General features: G+C 41.6%; 1 protein-coding gene, 1 long non-coding RNA gene and 1 pseudogene across 10 annotated transcripts in view; 1 reads left to right on the top strand and 2 right to left on the bottom strand.

Moving 5' to 3' along the window:
• Positions 1-21,331, bottom strand: part of FKBP5 (FKBP prolyl isomerase 5) — a 162,384-nt gene that overhangs the window by 30,807 nt on the left and 110,246 nt on the right. For all 9 annotated transcript variants that reach the window (XM_078000277.1, XM_078000278.1, XM_078000281.1 and 6 more), the window contains 2 exons: positions 17,746-17,888; positions 16,711-16,825 (listed from right to left, as the gene is read on the bottom strand). In XM_078000277.1, the coding sequence (XP_077856403.1) occupies positions 16,711-16,825; positions 17,746-17,888 (258 nt within the window). The remainder of the gene's footprint in view (positions 1-16,710; positions 16,826-17,745; positions 17,889-21,331) is intronic.
• LOC106997926 (large ribosomal subunit protein eL36 pseudogene) lies at positions 3,550-4,116 on the top strand (annotated as a pseudogene).
• Positions 8,599-13,651, bottom strand: LOC144340425 (uncharacterized). Its single transcript, XR_013416532.1, has 3 exons — positions 12,475-13,651; positions 10,828-11,261; positions 8,599-9,528 (listed from the first exon to the last, which is right to left on the bottom strand). It is a non-coding gene; the product is annotated as an uncharacterized LOC144340425 (long non-coding RNA).

The raw sequence follows: 21,331 nt of genomic DNA, 5'->3' as shown, positions 1-21,331 counted from the left end.
ATAAATGACCAACTGGCTGGAATTTTTTTTTTTTTTTTGTAACAACAGCAGCAGCAGCAGTAGCAACAGAAGACTGTTTTTTTTTCTTTTTTTGAGACAGAGTTTCGTTCTGTTGCCCAGACTGGAGTGTAGTGGTGTGATCTTGCCTCACTACAACCTCCACTTACTGCAACCTCTGCCTCCTGAGTTCAAGGAATTCTCGTGACTCGGACTCCCGAGTAGCTGGGACCACCATGCCCAGCTAATTTTTGTGTTTTTAGTAGAGACAGGGTTTCGCCATGTTGGCCAGGCTGGTCTTGAACTCCTGACCTCAAGTGATCCTCCTGCCTCGGCCTCCCAAAGTGCTGGGATTACAGGTGTGAGCCACTGTGCCCAGCCTCTTTATTTTTTTGTTTTGAGTTGGGGGTCTCACTCTGTTGCCCAGCCTGGAGTGCAGTGGTGTGATCATGGCTCATTGCAGCCTCACACTCGTGGACTCAAGCTATTCTCTTTCCTCAGCCTCCCTAGTAGCTGGGACTACAGGCACACACCACCACGCCTGGCTATTTTGTTGTTGTTGTTGTTAAGAATGGGGTCTCACCATGTTGCCAGGCTGGTCTCATACTCCTGGCCTCAAGCAATCCTCCCACCTTGGCTTCCCGAAGTGTTGGGATTACAAGCATGAGCCACCATGGCTGGCCAGAAAGACTTATTTTCTACTATGATTTTTATTCTACCTGAAGACTTGAAGATACCTTTTTGGAAGAAAGAAATTACATAAATCCAAAGTATTTGAAAGAATAAACACTGGCCACTTTAGACCAAGTACCGTTATGACATTATTTTGTGAAAACATATAATAAAGTGGTTCCAAGAATTTGCTCTCTGTTCCTGGACTTACATCCCAGGACATTCATAAATACTTCAAAAGCATATGAAAAACAAAAATGTAAAGTCTCACAGCTCCATCAGATCTCAATATGGGCAGATGTAATCTTTCCTCTATTTTCAATTTTTGGTACATTTTTGGTGTTTCATTTATAAAGAACATGTAGCTAGACATTATTGTTGTTCTCACTTTATAAGACCTTTTTCCTTTAATAGGTGACTTTACCCCATTCATATTTTTTGTAATCACTGACATGAGTGGTTTTATTCTTGTCTTAGGTTTTTCACACGATGTTTTCTTTTTCTTTTTCTTTTTTTTTTTTTTGAGACAGTCTCGCTCTGTCTGGTGAGCAGTGGTGCGATCTCGGCTCACTACAACCTCTGCCTCCCGGGTTCACGTCATTCTCCTGCCTCAGCCTCCCGAGTTACTTACAGGCGCCTGCCACCACGCCCAGCTAATTTTTTGTATTTTTAGTAGAGACAGGGTTTCACCATGTTAGCCAGGATGGTCTCGATCTCCTGACCTCATGATCTGCCTGCCTTGGCCTCCCAAAGTGCTGGGATTATAGGCGTGAGCCACCACGCCCGGCCAGTGTTTTCTTATTTTTTAAAACAACTTTTGCTCAATTGATGAAGTTTTCCTTGTTCCTCTATTTCCCCACTCCACATGGGGTGGTTTGGAAATTCTACATGCTATTCTTACTAGTACTTTCCATTAAAGTCTGAACAAATCATTTAAAGATATATATATATATATATACACACACACACACACACATATATTTATCAATGTTCAGAATCAGTCAGCATAAAGCATTCAATAAAATCCAACATCCCTTCATTATAAAAAAACCCTCAATAAACTAAGCATCAAAGGAATATACTTCAAAATAGTAAGAGCCGCCGATGACAATATCTTTTTTTTTTTTTTTTTTTTTTTTTGAGACAAAGTATTATTCTATTGCCCAGGCTGGAGTGCAGTGGTGCAACCATAACTCACCGAAGCCTCTATCACCCAGGCTCCAGTGATCCTTCTGCATCAGCCTCCCAAGTAAGCTGGGACTACAGGGGCATGCCACTATGTGCGGCTAATTTTTTTTTATTTTTTGTAGAGACAAGGTTTCACTATGCTGCCCAGGCTGGTCTTGAACTTCTAGGCTCATGCAATCCTCCTGCCTCGGTCTTCCAAAGTCCTGGGATTACAGGTGTGAACCACTGCACTGAGCTGTCAATATCATACCGAATGGGCAAAAGTTGGAAGCATTCTGCCTAAGAACTGGAACAAAAAAAGAGTGTCCACTCCTATTCGGCATGGTACTGAGCCACAGCAATCGGTATATGGCAAGTCTTAGCCTGAGCAATCAGGCAAGAGAAAGAAATAAAAGGCATCCAAATAGGAAACCAGACCTCTACCTCTCACCATATATAAAAACAAACTCAAGATGGATTGAAGGCTTAAATGTAAGGCCTCGAAGCATATAAATCCCAGAAGAAAACCTAGAAAATACTCTTCCAGACATTGCCTAGGCAAAGAATTTATGACTAAGTCCCCAAAATCAAATGCAACAAAAAGAAAAACTGACAGTTGGGACCTAATTAAACTAAAGAGCTTCAGCATAGCAAAATAAACTACCAACAAAGCAGATAGACAAACTACAGAATGGGAGAAAACATTTGCATATTATGTATCTGACAAAGGACTAATATCCAGAATCTATAAAGAACTTAAACAAATCAACAAGAAAAAAAAATAGCCCCATTAAAAAGTAGGCAAACGACACGAAGAAGCAGTCAACGAACCTGCAAAAAATGCTCAACATCACCAATCATCAGAGAAATGCAAATCAAAACCATAATGAGATACCATCTCACACCTGAGTCAGAATGACTATTATTAAAAAATCAAAAAATAACAGATGTTGGCAAGGTTGTGGAGAAAAGGGAATGCTTAAACACTGTTGATGAGAATGGAAATCAGTTCAACTCCTGTGGAAAGCAGTTTGGAAATTTCTCACAGAACTAAAAATCAAACTACCATTTGACCCAGCAATCCATTACTGGGTATACAACCAAAGGAAAATAAATCATTCTATCAGAAAGAGAGCTAGCATTTGCACTGACATGTTTACTGCAGCATTGTGTGTGTGTGTGTGTGTGTGTGTGTGTTTGAGACACAGTTTCACTCTGTTGCCCAGGCTAGAGTGCAGTGGCATGATCTTAGCTCACTACAGCCTCCACCTCCCAGGTTCAAGCAATTCTCCTGCCTAAGCCTCCCAAGTAGCTGGGACTATAGGCACCCGCCACCACGCCTGGCTAATTTTTGTATTTTTAGTAGAGGTAGGGTTTTACCATATTGGCCAGGCTGATCTTAAACTCCTGACCTCAAATGATCCGCCTACCTCGGCCTCCCAAAGTGCTAGGATTACAGGCATGAGCCACCACACCCAGCTTGTTTTGTTTTGAGACAGGGTTTAGCTTTGTTGTCCAGGTTAGAGTGCAGTGGTATAAATGTGACCCAAATGATCCTCCCACTACAGCCTCCTGAGTAGCCGGCACTACAGGTATGCATCACCATGCCTGGCTTTTTTTTTCTTTTTTTTTTTTCTGTAGAAATGGGGTCTTACTATGTTGCCCAGTTCGGTCTCAAACTCCTGGGCTCAAGTGATCTTCCCACCTTGGCCTCCCAAAGTGCTGGGATTACAGGCATGAGCCACCATGCCCAGCACAGCACTTACTCTTAAGTACAGTTATATTCTTAGTAGCAAAGACACAGAATCAACCTAGGTGTCCATCTACGGTGGATTGGATAAAGAAAATGTGGGCTTCCTTCCACTACGGCCACCATTGGAGAGCAGCAGCCATGGCTCTGTGCTACCCTATGGCCATGGGCCTCAATAAGGGCCACAAGGTGACAAGAACGTGAGGAAGCCCAGGCACAGCCGCCCTGGCAGGCACCTTACCAAATACACCAAGTTCGTGCAGGATATGATCTGAGAGGTGTGTGGCTTCACCCCATACGAGCCGTGCACCATGGAGTTACTGAAGGTTTCCAAGGACAAATGGGCCCTCAAGTTCATCAAGACAAGGGTGGGGATGCACATCCGCACCAAGAGGAAGCAGGAGGAGGTGAGCAATGTCCTGGCCACCGTGACAAAAGCCACTGCCAAGAAGGACAGAGCACTCTGCCCTGCCCTCTCTCCAAAGTAAAGAATAGCTTGACAGACTTGAAAGAAAAAAAAAAAAAAGAAAATGTGGTACATATACACCATGAAATACTATGCAGCCATAAAAAAGAATGAAAGGATGTCCCCAGATGCAGCTGGAGGCCACTATCCTAAGTGAATTAACACAGAAATAGAAAACCAAATACTGCCTGTTCTCACTTATAAGTAGGAGCTAAACTGAGTACACACAGACATAAAGATGGAGACAAGAGACACTGGGGACTCCAAAAGTGAAAAACGATGGAGGGGTAGGTACAAGGCCTATATTCTATGTTCAATACCTGGATGATGGGTTCAATAGAAGCCCAAACCTCAGCATTACAGACAATATATCCATGTAACAAACTGGCACATGTCTCCCCTGAATCTTAAAAATAAAATAAAATAAAATAAAAGAATTAATCAGCATAATCTCCCCTGGAACAAGAAATTAAGACAGCTAGTTGTGGTAGTACACTAGCTTGTAATCTCAACTACTTGGGAGGCTGCAGCAGGCAGATCGCTTAAGCCCTGGAGTTCAAGACCAGCTTGAGCAATATAGCAAGACCCAGTCTCTAGAAGGATAAAAAAAGTTAGCTGGGTGTGCACCTGCAGTCCCAGCTACTCCGGTGGCTGAGGTGGGAGGATGGCTTGAGGGCAGGAGGTTGAGCTGCAATGAGCCACAACTGTGCCACTGCATGCCAGCCTGGACGACAGAGCAAGACCTCATTTCCAAAAAAAAATTTTTTTTTTTTTTTGAGACAGTCTTGCTCTGTCGCCCAGGCTGGAGTGCAGGGGCATGATCTCAGCTTACTGCAAACTCTGCCTCCCGGGTTCACGCCATTCTCCTGCCTCAGCCTCCCAAGTAGCTGGGACTACAGGCGCTCCCACCACGCCCAGCTAATTTTTTGTATTTTTAGTAGAGATGGGGTTTCGCCGTGTTAGCCAGGATGGTCTTGATCTCTTGACCTCATGACTCGCCTGCCTCGGCCTCCCAAAGTGTTAGGATTACAGGCGTCAGCCACCGTGCCCGGCCAAAAAATGTTTTAAAAAATAAAATAATTTTAGACAATTTTGCCTTCCCCTCTTCATTTCCTACCCTCACCACCTTTTGTTAAAATAACCCAGAATCCAGACTGTTGTTATTGTTTTTTTATTATTTTGAGACAGAGTCTCCCTCTGTCACCCAGGCAGTGGTATAATCCTGGCTCACTGCTACCTCTGTCTCCTGGGTTCAAGTGATTCTCCTGCCTCAGCCTCTTGAGTAGCTGGGATTACAGGCATGTGCCATCATACCTTGCTAAATTTTGTATTTTTAGTAGAGATGGGGTTTTGTCATATTGGCCAGGCTGGTTTTGAACTCCCAGCCTCAAGTGACACACCTACCCTGCCCTCCCAAAGTGTGGGGATTACAGGTGTGGGCCACTGTGCCCAGTCCAGACTGTTTCATTATTAATATTACTTTTTTTTTTTTTGAGACGGAGTCTTGCTCTGTCGCCCAGGCTGGGGTGCAGTGGCCGGATCTCAGCTCACTGCAAGCTCTGCCTCCCGGGTTCACGCCATTCTCCTGCCTCAGCCTCCTGAGTAGCTGGGACTACAGGCGCCCGCCACCTCGCCTGGCTAGTTTTTTGTATTTTTTAGTAGAGACAGGGTTTCACTGTGTTAGCCAGGATGGTCTCGATCTCCTGACCTCGTGATCCACCCGTCTTGGCCTCCCAAAGTGCTGGGATTACAGGCTTGAGCCACCGCGCCCGGCCTATTAATATTACTTTTAACATTACAGCTCTACTGCTTCAGAGATCTTTCAGGATAAATGTATCTGATATGGGAATTACTTTTTTTTTCTCGCTACTGTTTCTTATGCCTTGAGTTGTTGCTTCTTATTTTTTTGTTTGTTTTGGTACATCTCACAGTATTTTTTTCAAAAATATGAGTCTGCAAATTCCAAAAAGTTAATTTTGTTCTCGTACATAAATGATAGTTTGGCTGAGTACGGAATTCTAGGTTCAAAATACATATAGCTATAGACAATGATCAAAAGCATTGTCTTTGGTGTAATGAGTAAGATTCTTATTCCTTTGCACATAGCTTGTTCTTCCTTGGAAGACTTCAGAATTTTCTTGTAAGCTACAGAATTCAGAAATTTCACCAGGATGTATCTGGGTGAAAAATCACTCCTTCCTCGTGGGTACCACTATCAACTGGCCCTTTCAATCTTAAGACTGTTTTTCTTTCATCGCCTATAGGAAATTTTCTATTAGATGTTTGATTAGATGCATATTACCTCTCCTGGATTTATTATCCGTATCTTCTAATTTCTTTTTCACTATTCATCCCACTTTTTTCCTGTGTTCTGAGAAATCCTTGGCTGTCTTTCAGATCACCAGATTTCAGGGACTGTCCATTTTGCTCTTCAACCCTTCCTCTGAGTTTCAGTTTTGATTAATCATGGTCTAATTTCCAGAAACTTTCTTGTCCTCCCTTTCCTTTTTCAGGGAAGTTGGCTTTTTGACTTGTGAATTTGATGTCCTGTTAACAATTTCTGAAGACAATAATTAGTATTTTTAAAGTTCTCTTCTACTTCTTCTGTTAGTCCACTTTAGTGGTGCTTTTTTTCATGAGATTTGCTGATGATTCTTTATTGTCTGGCCATATTATAAAGGAAGGATTTGGGATGATCAAATGACTATGGTTAGCTGGCACCATTTTTCTAAGCAATTGGATATGTTTCCATGGCAGGCCTTTCTGCAAAAGGATGGGCTGATTGCGGGGATCTAAGGGTGAAGATTTCACAAATATTTATTAAGCATTTACTATGAGCTGGGCATGATGGCACAGGAAAGCTGACTTCAGGAGCAGAATACTTTAGCATTATTTACTGTGAAAAGCTGTCTTTTCACTTTTTTCCCCTTTAAATTTGTTTTAAAAGTTCAAAAAAGGCCGGGCGTGGTGGCTCACGCCTGTAATCCCAGCACTTTGGGAGGCCAAGGCAGGTGGATCACGAGGTCAGGAGATCGAGTCCATCCTGGCTAACACGGTGAAACCCCGTCTCTACTAAAAATACAAAAAAATTAGCTGGGTGTGGTGGCAGGCGCCTGTAGTCCCAGCTACTCGGGAGGCTGAGGCAGGAGAATGGCGTAAACCTGGGAGGTGCAGCTTGCAGTGAGCTGAGATGGTGCCACTGCACTACAGCCTGAGTGACAGAGTGAGACTCCATCTCAAAAAAACCAAAAAGGTTTCAAAAACTGCATTCATTTTCCCTAGTCTAAGTCCCAACACTTGGAGTCTTTTGAGGCACATTTGATTTTATTATTTATTTTTAAATGTATTTTATTATGTTTCTATTTTATTTTAGAACCTGGTCTTACTGGTTTTAGCTTGGGAGAAAAAGTCACAGCCAGACCCTAGTCTAGTAGTTTTCAGTCCTTGCCTGCAAACTAGAATAATCTGGGAGTTAAAAAAAAAAAAAAAAAAAAAAAAAGCCGGGCGCTGTGGCTCACGCCTGTAATCCCAGCACTTCGGGAGGCCGAGGCGGGTGGATCACAAGGTCAGGAGATCGAGACAATACTGGCTAACACGGTGAAACCCCGTCTCTACTAAAAGTATAAAAAATTAGCCAGGCGCGGTGGTGGGCACCTGTAGTCCCAGCTACTCGGGAGGGTGAGGCAGGAGAATGATGTGAACCTGGGAGGCGGAGCTTGCGGTGAGCCGAGATCGCGCCACTGCACTCCAACCTGGGCGACAGAGGGAGACTACGTCTCAAAAAAACAAAAACAAAAACAAAAACAAAAAAAACTTGTGCCTAGAGTTCCACCTTCTGAGATTTGAGATTCTTATTTAACTGGTCTGGGTGTCAGAATTTTTTTTTTTTTTTTTTTTTTTTTTTGAGACGGAGTCTGGCTCTGTTGCCCAGGCTGGAGTGCAGTGGCCGGATCTCAGCTCACTGCAAGCCCCGCCTCCCGGGTTCACGCCATTCTCCTGCCTCAGCCTCCCGAGTAGCTGGGAGTACAGGCGCCCGCCACCTCGCCCGGCTAATTTTTTTTGTATTTTAGTAGAGACGGGGTTTCACCGTGTTAGCCAGGATGGTCTCGATCTCCTGAACTCGTGATTCGCCCGTCTCGGCCTCCCAAAGTGCTGGGATTACAGGCTTGAGCCACCGCGCCCGGCCTGGGTGTCAGAATTTTTAAAAGCCCCCTAGGTAATTCTAAATTCAGGAAAAGTTGAGAACTACTGCACTGGAGGTTTACTGGCCCCGCTGTTCCCATCTTGTTTTATAACAACCCTGATGATTGCTGCACAGCTTGCTCGGGCTGCCTCATACCAGCTGACTATGAGCTTGGAGTTCCGCCTAAGCCTGTTGAGAGGAACAGTATGTACCTCTGCATAAGTCCTCTTTACACCTGTCTTGGGTTGGATTTGCTGAGACTAGTTTCCATTGGTCCAACTCCATCAACTTTACATATTCCAGAAATTCTCTATAATTTCTGATCCACTGTTACATTCCTCCCCTTTCCAGCACTATTATTGATTTCTTCTTCTTCTTTTGAAAATCTTTGCTCCCTCCATCTATCATTTCAGTGAGATTTGGAGAGGGAAAGGAGGTACACCAACAACTGGAACCTGTAGAACACTCTGTTGAAAATTTCACATTTAAAAATACTGCTGACTATCTGCATTCTTTGCATTCAAATGTGGCTGAAAGTACTGAGAGGCAAGAGAACCACACACAGCCAGCATTTTGATGGGCCTCTTCCAACCACTAAAGTTGACAAATCAGACGATGTGAGACACTGGGGGATGGGGGAAGAGTAATTGGTAACTATTTAGAACCTTATGTAAGTCAGATTTGATTTTCTAAGAAAGCAAAGCTTAAAAGTAGCAATGTAGTCATGACTTGCAATTAAACTTAAGTATAAGGACTGAAGTATCAGTCATCATAATCATATCAATTAGAGTACCTTAGGACACAGTAACTTTTTAAATGAAAGGAAAACTTTGAATAAAAATTACAAGATGGTCATCTTAACTGACACAAGAAAAAGCATAGTGGGACAGATTCTAGAAACTGATCTGCAACCATTAGGATCCTCATATAAAGAGTAAAAATCAAAATTTCTTTGAGAAAGAATAATCCCATCAAACTAACCTAAGCTATCTCCTCCATACACAGACGAATTATGAAAAGGAAGTAAAAGTTTACAATTCAAAGCCTTCTTGAGTCCATGTTATTCTTCCCCCAGAACCTAGAGAAATATGAGTTAGATAAGATTACTATTAAGATACATGATTAATTTGAAGATGGTTATTAAAGGCAAATTAGGTCTCTAATAACCATGGTAGAGCCAAGAGGATTTGCTGATGGATGACGTGTAGTAGATAAGAAAAAGAGGAGACAGCCAGGCACAGTGGCTCACGCCTGTAATCCCAACACTTAGGGAGGCCAAGGTGGGTGGATCACCTGAGGTCAGGAGTTCAAGATCAGTCTGGCTAACATGGCAAAACCCCATCTTTGCTGAAAATACAAAAATTAGCTGGGTGTGGTGGTATGTGCCTGCAGTCCTAGCTACTCGGGAGGATGAGGTGGGAGAATCACTTGAACCTGGGAGGCCACAGTTGCAGTGAGCTAAGATGTGCCATTGCACTCCAGCCTTGGCGACAGAAAAAGAAAAAGAGGAGTCAAGGATCTTTTTCCTTAGATCAATTAAAAGGAAGCAAAACAAATTAGTGAAACACAATATATAGGGTAGAAAAAATTAAGTGTCCACTAAATGTCTGACATTCTTGTTCATAACTATTTGTATTAGTCCATTCTCATGCTGCCATGAAGAACTGCCCAAGACTGGGTAATTTATAATGAAAAGAGGTTTAATTGACTTACAGTTTCACATGGCTGGGGAAGCCTCAGAAAACTTATAATCACGGCAGAAGGGGAAGCAAACATGCCCTTCTTCACATGGTGGGAGACAGAAGGGCCGGCAGGGTTTCCCTGCCAGACACTTGTAAAACCATCAGATCTCGTGAGAACTCACTCTATTATGAGAACAGCACGGGAGAAACTGCCCCCATGATTCAGTTACCTCCCACTGGGTCCTTCCCACGACACGTGGGGATCATGGGAACTACAATTCAAGATGAGATTTGGGTAGGCACATAGCCAAACCATATCACTGTCACACAACCTGTGGGAGTGAAAATTATTCCCATTTTACAGATTTTAAAAAAACTGGATGCTCCAGGTAGTTACGTAACTTGTCTAAAGTCATAAAAATATCAGGGAGCAATTCCAAGATTCGAAACTCAAGTCCATCACTTTCAAAGCCTATCTGTCCCCTCCTCCACACCACTTCATTGTCTCTTTACACAGAAATGGCAGAAATTTAGTAAATCACGTATCTATAACAACAAATTGTAATGGGTGATCAGTGTCTATTGTTCTTGTTCACTCTACAGCTGACTTTAGTTCCAGGTTTTATTGTATTTTATTTTATTTATTTATTTGAGACGGAGTTTCACTCTGTCACCCAGGCTGGAGTGCAGTAGTGTGATCTCTGCTCACAGCAACGTCCGCATCCCAGGATCAAGTGATTCTCCTGCCTCAGTCTCCCAAATAGCTGGGATTACAGGTGCCCACCACCACTCCAAGCTAATTTTTTGTATTTTTAGTAGAGATGGGGTTTTGCCATGTTGGCCAGACTGGTCTTGAATTCCTGACCTCAGGTGATCTGCCCGCTTCGGCCTCCCAAAGTGCTGGAATTACAGGCATGAGCCACCACACCTGGCCTAGTTCCAGGTTTTATATCTGGTTTCACATCTAAGTGTATCTGGTGATGCTATAAAGAAAAGGCAAACCAGTAAAGACTGAGAAGATTTCAAAAAGAACAAGGTGATCTTGGTTTTGAACAGGGACCACCTTTAGGGTAATCTTTGTTCTCCTCCCCCAGATAGCTAACTTGTTTAAAGGAGGAAAAACCAGGACATTTTAACCTTGATAAATGAAAGTATGACAAAATAAATTTCTATAAAATAGATTTGTTCCAGAAAACCAAGGAAGTCTTTTGAGTGAAAAAGTAAAATCAACCATTTACTCTAAAATTTCCCAGGAAAGTACATTCTATCAAGATGAAAGACAAAAGATTAGTCATTGCCCTTTCTTTTGTTCTTTTTTTCTTTTTCTTTAAGCGGAGACAGAGCCTTGTTCTGTTGCCCAGGCTGGAGTACAAGTGGCATGATCACAACTCTCTGCAGCCTTGAACTCCTGGGCTCAAGAGATCCTCCTGCCTCAGCCTTCTGGGTAGCTGGGACTAGAGGCATGTGCTATCACACGTGGCTAAATGTTAAATTTTTTGTAGAGACAAGGTCTCTATGTTACTCAGGATGGTCTCAAATTCTTGAGGTCAAGCCATCCTCCTGCCTCAGCCTCCCAAATTGCTGGGATTACAGGTGTGAGCCACCATACCTGGCTCCCTTTGTTGACAGAAACAGAAGAAATAAAATGACATAAAACATAATAAAATACAGGAAGAAAAACCAGGATCTAATGACATAACTAATGAGACTGGAATAGGGTGGAAATAATGGGGAAATGGGAACAGGTTAATAGGGATGAGGGGGGGAATGACACTTTTGAGTATATTGTTTTTTGTTTAGTTTAAAATCATGATAATGTTTCACATATCCAAAATAAAACAAATAATTAAAATTAACCAGAGCATGGCAGGAACCCAAAATGGAATATAAACAGTAACAAATGAACAATTTGTTACAACTGAGTAACACAATCACATTGAAGGGGGTGAGGAAGAAAGAAGTTACCTCAGTTGGAAAGCAAGTGTTTTGAATATACACTATAAGGTCAATGATAAAAGGTACTATACACAAATATTTCCTAAAGTCAGTTTGTCACAGGGGTCTAGGTTAGCAATTCTAAAACCACCTTACATATACACTAGGATGGAGCCATGAGTATGCTGTGGAGAATGAGAGCACTTTCTCACTTCTGGAGAATGGTGTTTCAAATGAGCAAAGGGCAAGTAAACTTGCAGTGTTGGATTGGAACTGGAACTGCAACTGCCAGTGAGTATTCATGGTTTTTCACATATATATACAGGCTGGCCAGGCACGGTGGCTTATTCCTGTAATCCCAGCACTTTGGGAGGCCAAGGCAGGCAGACCATGAGGTCAGGAGTTTGAGACCAGCCTGGCCAACATGGTGAAACCCCATCTCTACTGAAAATACAAAAAACAGCTGGGCGTGGTGGTGGGCACCTGTAATCCCAGCTACTCCGGAGACTGAGACAGGTGAATCGCTTGAACCTGGGAGGCGGAAGTTGCAGTGAGCTGAGATTGCACCACTGCACTCCAGCCTGGGTGACAGAGTAAGACTCTGCCTCCAAAAAAACAAAACAAAACAACAACAACCACTATACACACACACAGGCTGATATAGAAATACATACAGATGTATATGTATGTATGTTGAGGTTCATATGTTCTCTATCTCTCTGTCTGCTAAGAGGGTCTAGGAATGATGACATCTCATAGCAGGAGCAAACCTAGCACTCAGATCTTAGTTTCTAAATGCCTTTCTCCAATACAAGGAATTAGGGCTCTTTGGAGAAATGGTCGGTTCCAGGTCTGGGGCAGGAAAATTTTAAGACGAGCCATGAGTGTCTTGTGGTACCAGAAAGTAAGGAAGTGCTTTAAAAAAATGGGGATAATATTGAAAGGACACAAAAACAAACTCAAAGGAGTTTCCAATGGTCAAATCTGGGACAATCTGAACAACAAAATAAATAAGAATAGTAATGAATAATAACTTACAGAACAAATATACACAGGTCCATAATGATATAAATCAACTGAATAAATATACAGTAGGATTCAAATTAATGTAGAGAGAATAACAGCAATAGAGAATTTACCATTAGTCAAAAGGTACAGTAATAACTGTTGCATGCAAAAATCAGCAAATGTCAAAATGAGTGTGTAAAGTTGTGATATAAAACAAGATAGTACTTCCCTCCTAATATTTAATTACAAAGGGAAAATAGTAACTTTGCAGTAGTGAAACATGGTTTCCCACCTTAACCCAGTGTTCCAAGGTAACATCACCAGTAATGAGACATCAGTATCATGTACCTCTTGATAATGATGAAAGGTACAACATCACTTCAGTGGTATTTTCAAAAAATGCATAACCTCAATCTAATTAAAAACATCCCAGAAACCCAAACTGAGGGATATTCTACAAAATGGTCAGTTGTATTCAAAATAGTAGAGTAGGCCGGGTGCGGTGGCTCATGCCTGTAATCCCAGCACTTTGGGAGGCTGAGGCAGGTGGATCACCCGAGGTCAAGAGTTCAAGACCAGCCTGAACAACATGGTGAAACCATGTCTCTAAAAAAAATTAAAAATTAGTCAGGCATGGTGGCGTGCGCCTATAGTTCCAGCTACTTGGGAGGCTGAGACAGGAGAATTGCTTGAACCCAGGAGGTGGAGGTTGCAGTGAGCTGAGATTACGTCACTGCACTCCAGCCTAGGTGAGAGAGCAAGACTCCATCTAAAAAAAAAAAAAAAAAAAAGTAAATACAATGCTGGATCTTGAGTTTGATCTTAGACCAGAAAACGACAGTAGTGTAGTAACTGGTGAAATTCAAATAAGATCTGGAAAACAGTTACTGGTACTACATCAATGTTAACTTCCTGATTTTGATAAATGTACTGTGATTAGGTAAGATGTTAACATTTAGAGGAAGCTGTGTGAGGCATATAAGGGAACACTGTATACTAGTTGCGCAACTTTTCTGTAATTCTAAAATTATTTCAAAACAAAAAGTTAAAAAAAATTGACTCCCATCACAAGGATTACCAAAAGCAAGATTTGATTTAATTTAGTCTGCTCTAAAGTTGTCTCCACAGTAGTAATGTTGTGGTATTGTCCATAATTGGGAAAAGTTTTCCCTCTTAGTTGACAAAACCCTCCAGTTTAAAAATATAAATTACTGAATCTAGGGAGTTCCTATATCCATAGGAGTAAACCTCTACCTTTGTATATACATTTGAAATTTTTCATAATAAAAATTTAAAATACACATTATAGACAAGCTTAAGTGCTTACTAATATAGTGAAGATGATTTTCTATCACTCCTACAACTTTTGTAAATGTTTAGAATTCTATGATGGAGTTTTAGGGCTAGTAGGACCTTAAAAATTAAGCGGTTCCACCTTGCCTCACTGCATAGGAAGGATGCTAATGCCCAGAGGTGAGGACTAGTTGGAGCCAGCCTGAGACCAGGGCTGAGGCTGGAACCCTATCTCCCAACTCCTAGTCTGGAGCTACTTCCCTGATATTCTACATTTAAAGCTCTTCATGTATTCTAAAACTTATCCTAAATGACAATTTGGGATAAGTAATATTTGTAACTGCTTCCCAAAACAACAGAATTTTAACTGACTTTCCAAACTCGTAGAAGTGAAATATGGGCCGAAAATAGTATATACTTTAAATATAAGAAACTCAGCTATTCTTGTTTTCTGTTTAAATGAACTCTATTTTACTTTTTTTTTTTTTTAAAGTCAAGGTCTCACTATGGTGCCTAGGCTAGAGTGCACTGGCTATTCACCGGTGTAATCATAGCATGCTATAGCCTCGAACTCCTGGCCTCTAGTGATCCTCCCATCTCAGCCTCCCAAGTAGCTGGGACAACAGGTGTACACCATTACACCTAGCTTTTTGAAATCTTTATTTTAAACAGAACTTTTATAATAGTTCATGTTCCCATCCTTGTTGAATGATTTGATTTTTGTTCTTAATAGAAGTATTTCTCTGTTTTCTCACAACTCTCTTTTGAAGGATTTCAGCTCACTAATGACACTTCTCAAGCATTTATCTATGAAGAAAGCCTTTATTGAACACCAAATGTGTGTCAGGCACTGCAGGTAATGCTGAAAACAAAAGGATGAAGAAAGATTCTGGTCCTCAAGCACTCATAGTATATTGGGATAAATGGGCAAATACTGATTACAATGTAAAGTGACAAGTAGTATACACAGTGGTATATATAATTTGCTCTGGGAGGGAAGAAGAGTTAGCTATCTCAGTCCTCAGAGATGCCCCTTCTCCCACTTAGCAAATGAAGAAACGGAAAAGCTTCAGGTTACTCAATAAACACCAAAGCAGGACTTGAACCTAGGTCTACTGATAGGGAATAGAATGAACATTATTATCCAATATTGATCTAAATGATGAACTATTTTTTATCTTGATGACAGCTGATGAGATGGATTTGAATCCTAAAGAGGATTATAATCTACTGCTCTGTTTAGTAACTCTGTAACCCTGGGCAATTTATTTAAGATCTCTGAATTAACTTTTCTTATCTGGGGACAGGAAATTTTACCTCTTAAGGCTGTGAGAAATAAATGAACAAATATATCAGGCAACAAATATAGTTGCTGGCACACCAAAGAGTCCATAGATTGAGAATTTCTTGTGGATGGAATTACTTTGTATTCATTTTTGAGTTTGTAGAGGCTGGTAGCATGCCTGGTACACACATGTTGAATTAATGTTTACTAAATAAAATTATTAAATAAATGTTGAATCTGAAACTATTCTTTTTTTTTTTTTTTGAGACAGAGTCTCGCTGTCTCCCAGGCTGGAGTGCAGTGGCGCCATCTCGGCTCACTGCAAGCTCTGCCTCCCAGGTTCACGCCATTCTCCTGCCTCAGCCTCCCGGGTAGCTGGGACTATAGGCACCCTCCACCATGCCTGGTTAATATTTTGTACTTTTAGTAGAAACGGCTTTCCCAGTGTTAGGCAGGCTAGTCTTGACCTCCTGACCTCGTGATCCGCCCGCCTTGGCCTCCCAAAGTGCTGGGATTACAGGCGTGAGCCACCACGCCCGGACTTTTTTTTTTTTTTTTTTCCCCACAGAATCTTGCTGTTGTCCAGGCCGGAGCCAATGGCACAATCACGGCTCTCTGCTGTAGCGTTGATCTCCAGAGCTCAAGTGATTCTTCCACCTCAGCCTCCCAAGTAGCTGGGACTACAGGGATGTGTCACCACACTTGACTAATTCTCTTGATGCTTTTTAGTAGAGATGGGGCCTCACTATGTTGCCCTGGCTGGTGCCGCATTCCTAAGCTCAAGAGATCCTCCTGCCTTAGCCTCCCAAAGTGCTGGAATTACAGGCGTGAGCCACTGTGCCCAGCTAAGACTATCTTTGAGATATATTCAATACTTTTTTTTTTTCTGAGGCAGAGTCTCGCTCTGTCACCCAGGCTGGAGTGCAGTAGCACCATCTTGGCTCACTGCAACCCCCACCTCCCCGGTTCAAGTGATTCTTGTGCATCAGTCTCCCAAGGAGCTGGGATTACAGGCATGCACCACCACGTCTGGCTAGTTTTTTGTATTTTTAGTAGAGATGGGGTTTCGCCATGCTGGCCAGGCTGGTCTCAAACTCCTGAGCTCAGGCAATCCGCCCGCCTCCACCTCCCAAAGTGCTGGGATTAAAGGCGTGAGTCACCACGCCCAGCCGATATGTTCATTTCCATAAACATATTTTTTTTAAGTCTCCATTTCGTCCACATAAATGGTCCAACTTTTAAGGACTAGTTCCCTCTTACTTTAATACTTACTTTCTACTGTTGCTCCTTCGTTTGGATTTGAATATCCCTCTCCTTTCCGTTTGGTTCTCCGGATAATGCCTCCATCTTCAAATAAGTCCTCTCCTTTGAAATCAAGGAGCTCAATCTAGAAAGAAAAAAGGAATTCAGATGAGAAAAGACCAAATAAAGCCAATTTAACATATGTGAAGGCAAGGGCAACCAATTATTTCATTTTACAAAATAAAGCTGTTTCAAAATGTATACATTCATTTATGCATCTTAATTATTGGAAAAGTAGCAAAAAAAAAAAAAAAAAAACCCACTATACTTTTCCATACTTGGAAAGAATTTCACATAATGATAATGTCTAGGACTATATCCTAAGGGACTGCGGTGCAGAGACAGGAAATACTAGGAACACTACCCTGTGGGCAAAAACCCAGAGCTTTACAAGGTGCTGGTGTAGAACAGTTTGTCTGAGGCCACAACTTTCCCACCCTGGATTTATGGAGTTCCCTTCTCAAAATGTAAACATAAATTTCATGAATGTGGCCTATGACTGATTAAAGGTATATTTTACCTAGCTGGGGTAGTTCTTAAAAATCAAGTTTTGCCAAATATATGTAATTTCAACACAGGTTGAATAATGTTTTATCACCATCAAACACTTCTAGAGAAGTGAGATCTGTGACATATAAACCTTTATAATATGAAAATACCCTGCAACTTGACATAGGCATATTTCAACATTTATTGCCAACATTTCCATCCTGCATTCTGGTCAATTTTGAGTATGTCACACTCACACCATGGACCAGATTCTTTATTTCTAAGTGTAGTGTCTTTTGCGTATTTGGATATGACCTTTTTGTGGTGGAAATACGTTTCTCAAAAAGCACTGGCACGTGCACCCTTGGGTTTGTGGGAAACAATCCAAGAAGCCATGCTCCAAAATAAGTAAGTTGGATGTGATTCTCTATAGCTCCTTTTCCCACTGCCTGTTGCTTCAAAGCCATTCCTATTGTAGAGCAGATGCTGACAAGGCAACATCACACACATACTTGCCTCAAAAAAGAGAGTTGCATTCGAGGGAATTTTAGGGAGACTGCCAGCTGAGCCATATGCATATTCTGGTTTGCACAGTAAATGGCATATCTCTCCTTTCTTCATGGTAGCCACCCCAATGTCCCATGCCTTGATAACTTGGCCTAAGAGAAAGGAAAAGGTAGTTGAAAGCTATCAGCCCTATTTAAAAATATTTAACTTTCATTAAACAAAAGTTCAAATTTCCAGTTTTTCATACTACATATTCAGCTAGAAAGTATGGGCTACAAGATGACCGAGTGCTACATACAAATAAATAAATATTTATTTATTTCAAGGCTATCATAAAAGATTCCCTGTTGATCGGCCCAGCACTTTGGGAGGCTGATGTGGGAGGATCGCTTGAGTCCAGGAGTTTGAGACCAGCCTGGGCAACATAGCAAGACCTCATCTCTTAAAAAAAAACAACAAAAAAAACCCCCAAGGAACACAGCTGGGTATAGTGGTGCACACCTATAGTCCCAGCTACTCCAGAGGCTGTGGTGGGAGGACTGCTTAAGCCCGGGAGCCCAGGAGGTTGAGGCTTCAGTGAGTCAAGATTATGCCACTGCACTCTAGGCTGGGTGACAGTGAGACCTGTCTCAAAAAGGATTCCCTGCTGAAAGGGATGAAAGTAGTATAAATTCCTAAACTACTCAAAAATTAAGTCTTTGAAAACTGGTGGTAACATTATCCATGAAATATGGCTGTGTTGCAACTGTTGCTTAATTTATCATTTCAACTATAATAAGCACACATTTTCTAGGCAAAGATAGAACAAAAATAGTATTGAAAAATAGAGTTTGTCCTAAGGAAGCTTGTAATTTAGTTGGGTAGACAAAAACAAAACAAAACAAAACAAGAAGTAACCAGAACAATATAAATTGCATAAAAGGGTCTATGAAACACATTTCTTCTCGAAATTTAGAATCAGAAAAAGGTTTCTTTAAACAAAAACGTATGTGTCTTTTTGTCAAACCACAACTACAGAACTTAAAATGTTTTATTTTTTGCCTACTTCCAGGAAACTAAGTTAAATTTACTGCTCAATTGTAGGACTATATTAGGCTATATAATTGTAATCTCAATGTTTACAGTTCCTATGATGTGCATCATTATCTTACTGTAAGCAGTATCAAGTCCTTTGGGAAACAATAGAAAATTCAGGCAATTTAAAAGGCTAATTACATTTTGGTGGGGCATAGTGGCTCACGCCTGTAATCCTGGCACTTTAGGAGGCCAAGGCGGGTGGATCACTTGAGGCCAGGAGTTCAAGACCAGCCTGGCCAACATGGTGAAACCCCGTCTCTACTAAAAATACAAAAATTAGCCAGGCATGGTGGTATGTGCCTGTAATCCCAACTACTTGGGAGGCTGAGGGAGGAGAATCACTTGAACCTGGAAGGCAGAGGTTGCAGTGAGTAGAGATCATGCCACTGCACTCCAGCCTGGGCAACACGGCAAGACACTGTCCCAAAAAAAAAAAAAAAAAAAAAAAAAAGGCTACATTACAAATGAGGTACTTTGTTAATCAAAAACATTAAGTATCTGGGGGTTGGGCACGTTGGCTCACGCCTGTAATCCCAGCACTTTGGGAGGCCAAGGTGGGCAGATCTCTTGAGCTCAGGAGTTTGAGACCAGCCCAGGCAACATGGTGAAACCCCATCTCCACAAAAAAATATTGAAAAAATGAGCCAGGCGTGGTGGTGCTTGCCAGCTACTCAGGAGGCTGAAGAGGGAGGATTGCTTGAGCCCAGGAGGTCGAGGTTTCAGTGAGCTGAGATCATGCCACTGCACTCCAGCCTGGGCAGCAGAGTGAGACCCTGTCCTGTCTCAAAAAACAAAAACAAAAATGTAAGTATTCAAAGTGGGATCAGATAAGAGATGAACCCCAGAGGAAGTGAATTTGAAGTGAGCTGGTGGTAGGATATTAGGACAAGTGAAACCCTACATAACCGTATGTAAGCAGGGATGGATAAACCATTTGTCATTCATGATTTTAGCTTAATCTTCATTAAATATTACAACTTTTCCAAATGTAAGCTACATTTATTTCAGTTAAAAATATATGTTAAGTGGCCAGGAACAGTGGCTCATACCTGTAATCTCAGCATTTTGGGAGGCCAAGTGGGAGCATCCACTTGAGCCCAAGAGTTTTAAGACCGGCCAGGGCAACACAGTGAAACTCCTTCTCTACAAAAATTTAAAAAATTAGTGCAGCATGGTGGCACATGCTTGTAGTTCCAGATACTTTGGAGGTTAAGACAGGAGAATAGCTTGAGCCCACGAGTAAGAGGCTACAGTGAGCAATGATTATGTCACTGCACTCCAGCCTAGGTGACACAGCGAGACCCTGTCTCTTACAAAAAAAAAAAAAAAATTATTCAAGTAATACATGCCTATTATTAAAACACCCATGAAAGAGATGGAAAGTCAAAGCAGAAAGGCCATCCATTTGTTCCTTATAAGTCACTGTTTTGTTTCTTTGGTATCCTACTGTGTGCTGTACCTTTTTAAAAAAATTTAAAACACAAATGACAGTGACCTAGACATTCAGTTCTAAACTACTTTTTCATTTAATATATATCTTCATCCTCTTTCTCCAACAGTAGAAAGGAGGATGTACATTTTAGAGGTCAAAAATGCAGCATACTCTAACCTCAGACTACCTGGATTTAAATACCAAGTTTGCCTTTTACTATCTGTGTAAACTTGTGCAAGTTACTTAATCTCTGTGCTGCAGTCTCCTCACCTGCAAAATGTAGATAATAACAGTACTTGCCATATGTTTTCAGTTGTTTTAAGAATTATTAGACAAAACACATCAAATGCACGGCATGGTGCCTGGCACATAATATGTATTTGATAAAGGAAAAACATTATTGGGTGTATAATACAACAATCTCCTATTGATGCATATATTACCAACAATAATCTAATGAGACTACTTGTCCATTTATGTTTGCCTACTTTGCATAAGTATATTTGGAGGGTAAATTCCTGGAAGTGCAAAGGTGATATGCATTTTAAATTTGATAGTTATTGCCCAACTGTCTTTATAAAATGGCTTTTTTTTTTTTTTAAGAGACAGGGTCTTGCTCTGTCACACAGACTGGAGTGCAGTGGTATGAGTATCGCTTACTGCATCCTCAACCTCCCAGGCTCAAGCAGTCCTCCCACCTTAGCCTTCCAAGTAGCTGGGACCTCAGACATGTGCCACCACATTGGGCTAATTTTCTTCTTCTTTATTTTTTTTGTAGACAGAGTCTCACCATGTTGCCCAGGCTGGTCTTGAACTCCTGGGCTCAAAAGAACCTCCTGCCTCAGCTTCCCTAGTAGCTAGGACTACAGGTGAATACCACCATGATTTTAAATTTTTCTGTAGATATGGAGTCTTGCTACATTGCCCAGGTTGGTCTTGAACTCCTAGCCTGAAGTGATACTCCTGCTTCAGCTTTCCAAAGTGCTGGGATTACAGGTGTGAGCCATTGCATCAGCCCAGTTTTTTTTCATTTTTAAGAGACAAGGTCTTGCTATGTTGCTCAGGCTGGATTCGAACTCCTGGCTC

The sequence above is a fragment of the Macaca mulatta genome, chromosome 4 (genome assembly GCF_049350105.2).
Source record: "Macaca mulatta isolate MMU2019108-1 chromosome 4, T2T-MMU8v2.0, whole genome shotgun sequence".
Lineage (NCBI taxonomy): Eukaryota > Metazoa > Chordata > Mammalia > Primates > Cercopithecidae > Macaca > Macaca mulatta.
The sequence above is the reverse complement of the archived record's forward strand: the minus strand, read 5'-3'. Positions and strand labels throughout refer to the sequence as shown.